Here is a 5927-nt window from a genome sequence, read left to right on the forward strand (position 1 = left end):
TAGTGTCCGACTCTGTGCGACCCTGTAGATGGCAGCCCACCAGGCTCCTCCATCCTTGGGATTCTCCAGGCATACTGGAGTGGGTTGCCATTTCCTTCTCCACTGCATGCATACATGCTAAGTCGCTTCAGTCGTGTCCGACTCTGTGTGACCCCATAGACGGCAGCCCACAAGGCTTCTCTGTCCATAGGATTCCCCAGGCAAGAATACTGGAGTGGGTTGCCGTTTCCTTCTCCAATAACTTAAGAATATATAAAAATAAATTTAACCAAGCAGGTATCAGTTATCACTGAAATTACAGTATGAAAATTATCTCTGTCTTTGGGGAGAACAATTAAAATGAAAGTACTGTGGTTAAAAACTAGAACAAAATTAAAAGAACTGGTAGAGTAAGATCAATGAAGCTAAAATATCATATGCATGGGGATTATAGCAAGGTACTTCCCAAGTTAAAGTTAATGAGAAATGAAATTAGATAGATTCAAGAATGTAATGGATGAGTTCAACCACTTGTACAAATGATATAACAAAGAAATTGTCTTTAATATTAACTGAAGAATTCAGAAAATATCTAAATCCAGTCAAAGAGTCTTGTGTTTCAGGAAGGCATGTTAACTGCTGTGACCCAGAAAATATCAGCTAGGGGTCAAAAATTCAAAGACCCAAAGAGAATATAAAGACTCAGGCAGTTAATATAAATATAAATCAAGATGAAAAAAAAAATAGCAACCTACTGGGGACTTCCTTGGTGGTCTGGTGGCTAAGACTTCTTGCTCCCAATACAGGGAGCCCAGATTTCATCCCTTGTCAGGAAACTAGGTCCCACACACCACAGCTAAGAGCTTGCATGCCTCAGCTAAAGATTCCACATGCTGCAACGAAGTGCCGCATATTCTTAAAAGCCATTAAAGAATAGCAACCTACAGACTGATATATTTGCAAATCATAGATTCTATAAGAGGCTAATATCTAGAATATATTAAAAAAATCTGAGAATTCCCTGACAGTCCAGTGGACAAGACTCTGTGGCCTGCCTCTTTCCACCATCTTTCTGTGCCACCAGAATGGTGCACATGAATGTCCTGGCTGATGTTCTCAAGAGTATCAACAATGCCAAAAAGAAAGGCAAATGCCAGGTCCTTATTAGGCCATGCTCCAAAGTCATCGTCAAGTTTCTAACAGTGATGATGAAGCATGGTTACATTGGCGAATTTGAAATCATTGATGATCACAGGGCTGGGAAAATTGTTGTGAACCTCACAGGCAGGCTAAATAAGTGTGGAGCGATCAGCCCCAGATTTGATGTGCAACTTAAAGATCTAGAAAAATGGCAGAATAAACTGCTCCCATCCTATCAGCTTGGTTTCATTGTACTGACAACCTCAGCTGGCATCATGGACCATGAAGCAGCAAGACGAAAACATACAGGAGGGAAAATCCTTGGATTCTTTTTCTAGGGATTTAACACATACAAATAAAATGCCTCAGAGGATTCTGGTGCTTCCTTAAGTCATTTTGAACTTTGTACAGCAGAATAGCAAGAGCGTATTCAGGAGCATACAGCCTTTGTGTTAATTGGTGAATGCTGTTTCCTTGAAGTACAAGAAAGTTTTGACTTGGCGTAAATTTCACCATCATCCTTGTGGCTCATCAGAGGAAGGTGTGTCTGGCCCTGGATGGTTGACTCTGGTTTGGGGTCCAAATGGTGAAGCTGCCTCTTCTGGAGTCTTAAATTAACCCTTGAATGAGTGGTGCCTTTCCTATTTTTAGCTTGATAGAATTCACATTTCATGCCCTAAAAATATGATAACAGTTATAGTTGACTATGTAAGTACTCATAAGGAAGCAGATAATTAGAGCTCTACAGCTCACTAAGACTCAAAGTAAATTTGGATGGCATATTGGGGACATGCCAGCAGTATGTGCTTATAAAATGCCATTCTTTTTAAAAAACCAGTACTGTAAACCTATCACCAAGTGTATTCTGGAATTGGGCAGAATTAGTAAGAGCAGTGCTGTGCAGTAGGCATCTAACAAGAGCCACATGTGTATTCAAAACTTCTGGAAGCCACATTAAAACAAGGAAAGAGAAACTTTTTTTTTTTTCTTAAAATAACATTTTGTGTTCAAAAGTTAAAATTTCACCATATAGATAATATGGGGGGAAAAAAAAAGACTCTGTGGCCTCACTGCTGAGGGCCCAGTTTCAATCCCTGGCTCGGAAACTAAGATCGCATAAGCTGTGAGGCATGGTCAAACAAACAAACAAAAAACCTGTAACTCAACAATAATTTAAAAACACAAATAATCCAATTTAAAAAATGGTTAAAGAACTTGGCCTTCCCTTGTGACTCAGCTACTAAAGAATCCGCCTGCAATGTGGAAGACCTGGATTCGATCCTGGGTTGGGATTTCGATCCTGGAGAAAGGAAAGGCTACCCACTCCAGTGTCTTAGCCTGGAGAATTCCATGGACTGTATAGTCCATGGGGTCTCAAAAAGTCGAACATGACTGAGCGACTTGCGCTTTCACTTAAAGAACTTGACTAGATATTTCTAAGAATGCCTACAAAAACCCAATAAGTACTTGAGAAAACACTCAATATTACTAATTGTTACAAAAATGTAAATCAAAACCACACTGAGATAGCTTTTCACACCCATTAGAATGGCTACTGTTTAAGAAGCAGAAAATAAGGAACGCTGGCAAGGATATGGAGAAATTGGAATTCTTGTGTATTGCTGGCAGGAATGTAAAGTACAGTCAAACAATATAATAGCTCATCAAAAAATTCAAAATAGAATGACCATATGATTTCAGCAATTCCACTTCTGGGTAAGTATATACCCAAAAGAATTGAAAGCAGGTACTCAAAATATAGGGTGCCCCTGATGGCTCAGAGGATAAAGAATCCCCCTGAATGCAGGAGACACGTGAGACATGGGTTCAATCTCTGGGTCAGGAAGATCCCCTAGAGGAGGAAATGCCAATCCACTCCAGTACTCTTGCCTGGAAAATCCTATGGACAGAGGAGCCTGGTGGGCTAAGTTCATGGGGTCTCAAAGAGTCAGACACGACTTGGCAACTGAACACGCATGCACACACACACTCATTCAAAAGATATCTGTACACCCATGTTCCTAGCAGCATTATTTACAAGAGCCAAAAGATGAAGGCAACCAAGGTGTCAATCAACAGGTGACTAGATAAACAAAATGTGGTATATGCATACAATGGAACATTATTCAGCCTTAAAAGGAGGAAATTCAGACACATACTGTCACAGTGATGAATCTTAAGGAAACTATGCTAAGAGAAATAAGCCAGTCACCAAAAAGTAAATATTGGATAATGGCATTTATTTGAGGTAGCTTGAGCAGTCAAACTCATAGAGATAGAAAGTAGAATATGGTTGCCAAGGACTTGAGGAAGAGAGTAATAACAGGGACTTGTTTTTTAATGGGTGCAGAGTTTCAGAACTGCAAGATGAAAAGAGTTCTGGAGATTAGCTGCCCAACAATGTGAATGTATTCAACACTACTAAACTGTCTACTTAAAAATAGCTAACATGACAAAATTTATGTTCTGTGTATTTTGCCACAATTAAAAACAGCAGCAACAACAACAACATTGTATCTGTCAGTAGACTTCAGTAAAGGAGAGACAATTGGAAGTGATAAATAAGATAATCACACATATGTATTAGCTGAGATAAGCTAATGTCAGAGGTTTCTTGGGTTTAGATAATTGTTGCTGCACAGGAATGTGGGTCCAGTATTGTCTAATGCTCTAGTTTTTTAAAATCTGAAATTTCATTAAAATACCCTGACACTTATCATTAACCAATTTAAATATTTTAAAAATTCTGTGCAAAGATGAGCAAAATGTTGACAAATGTAGAAGCTAGGTGATGGGCATACAGTGACTCACTATATATCCCTTCTCCTTTTCTGTATGTTTGAAATTCTTATAGTAAAAAGTTAAATAAAAAAAGAAAGCCTATCTCGGCCAAATAAAATATGTCAGCTAGCCATGGGCTATAAATTATAATTACAGTGCTAAGCACTGTAGAACACAAGTTCCGTGAGGGCAGGGATGTCACCTCAGTGACTTGAATGGTGCTGGGAACACAGTAGAAAGTCGGTCCATGTTTGTGGAATTAATAAATGAAGGAAGGAAACATACCTTTTAATAGTGCCTGTGCAGGTGTTGTGTTGGACACTTAACACTACCGCTGTATAATTGTGCTTTATTTTTTTCTAAAGAAATATTTAGCATATACAGAATGGTCTGCATTGCCTGTATAAAAGATCAGTTAAGAAAAAGAGTTCAGAGACCAGTTTTTTTCCTATTGCTTCATAAACTTAGTGGCTTAAAACAACACAGATATATTATCTTAAAATTTTGGAGGTCAGAAATCCCAATTGGTCTAGAATGGGCTAGAATCAAGATGTTTAGCAGGGCTGTGGTCCCTCTGGAGGCCCCATGGGAGAATCTATTGCCTTGCCTTTTCCAGTTTCTATACGCTGCCTGCAGTCCCTGACTTGTGGCTGCTTCCTTTATAGTCAAATCCAGCAATGGCTGATTCAGTCTTTCTCATCTTGTGTCACTCTGACACTGAGCTTTCCACCTGCCTCTTTCATGTTTAAAGACACTGTGAGTACATTGGCCCTCCAAGATAATCTGAAATAATCTCTCTCTCTCTTTTTAAGGTCTGCTGTTGCAGTCTGACTAGTGTTGCAGTCAATATGCCAGCAAATGTGGAAAACTCAGCAGTGGCCACAGGACTGGAAAAGGTCAGTTTTCATCCCAGTCCCAAAGAAGGGCAATGCCAAAGAATGCTCAAACTACCACACAATTGCACTCATCTCATGCACTAGTAAAGAAATGTTCAAGATTTTCCAAGCCAAGCTTCAACAGTATGTGAACCGTGAACTTCCAGATGTTCAAGCTGGATTTAGAAAAGGCAGAGGAACCAGAGATCAAATTGCCAACATCCGCTGGATCATGGAAAAAGCAAGAGAGTTCCAGAAAAACATCTACTTCTGCTTTATTGACTACGCCAAAGCCTTTGACTGTGTGGTCACAACAAACTGTGGAAAACTCTGAACGAGATGGGAATAGACCACCTGACCTGCCTTTCGAGAACTCTGTATGCAGGACAGGAAGCAACAGTTAGAACTGGACATGGAACAACAGACTGGTTCCAAATAGGAAAAGGAGTACGTCAAGGCTGTATATTGTCACCCTACTTATTTAACTTGTATGCAGAGTACATCATGAGAAACACTGGGCTGGATGAAGCACAAGCTGGAATCAAGATTGCCAGGAGAAATATCAATAACCTCAGATATGCAGATGACACCACCCTTATGGCAGAAAATGAAGAAGAACTAAAGAGTCTCTTGATGAAAGTGAAAGAGGAGAGTGAAAAAGTTGGTTTAAAACTCAACATTCAGAAAACTAAGATCATGGCATCTGGTCTCATCACTTCATGGCAAATAGATGGGGAAACAGTGGAAATAGTGACAGACTTTATTTTGGGGGGGATCCAAAATCACTGCAGATGGTGACTGCAGCCATGAAATTAAAAGACGCTTGCTCCTTGGAAGAAAATTTATAATCAACCTAGACAGCATATTAAAAAGCAGAGACATTACTTTGCCAACAAAGGTCCATACAGTCAAAGCTATGGTTTTTCCTATAGTCATGTGAGAGTTGGACTACAAAGAAACCTGAGCACCGAAGAATTGATGCTTTTGAACTGTGGTGTTGGAGAAGACTCTTGAGAGTCCCTTGGACAGTAAGGAGATCCAACCAGTCCATCCTAAAGGAAATCAGTCCTGAGTATTCATTGGAAGGACTGATGCTGAAACTGAAGCTCCAATACTTTGGCCATCTGATGCGAACAGCTGACTCATTTGAAA

General features: G+C 39.7%; 1 protein-coding gene across 1 annotated transcript; it reads left to right on the forward strand.

Annotated features, from left to right (window-relative positions):
• The first annotated feature begins 1064 nt into the window (after positions 1–1064).
• On the forward strand, positions 1065–1472 carry LOC109574753 (small ribosomal subunit protein uS8-like). Its single transcript, XM_070774956.1, has one exon. The coding sequence runs from the start codon at positions 1065–1067 to the stop codon at positions 1455–1457; it is 393 nt and encodes a 130-aa protein (XP_070631057.1). The 3' UTR covers positions 1458–1472.
• The last annotated feature ends 4455 nt before the right edge of the window (positions 1473–5927 follow it).

The sequence above is a fragment of the Bos indicus genome, chromosome 20 (genome assembly GCF_029378745.1).
Source record: "Bos indicus isolate NIAB-ARS_2022 breed Sahiwal x Tharparkar chromosome 20, NIAB-ARS_B.indTharparkar_mat_pri_1.0, whole genome shotgun sequence".
Lineage (NCBI taxonomy): Eukaryota > Metazoa > Chordata > Mammalia > Artiodactyla > Bovidae > Bos > Bos indicus.

Excerpts from the sequence above, each read along its gene's own strand:
- LOC109574753 (XM_070774956.1), top strand. The coding sequence starts at position 1,065 with ATGGTGCACATGAATGTCCTGGCTGATGTTCTCAAGAGTATCAACAAT.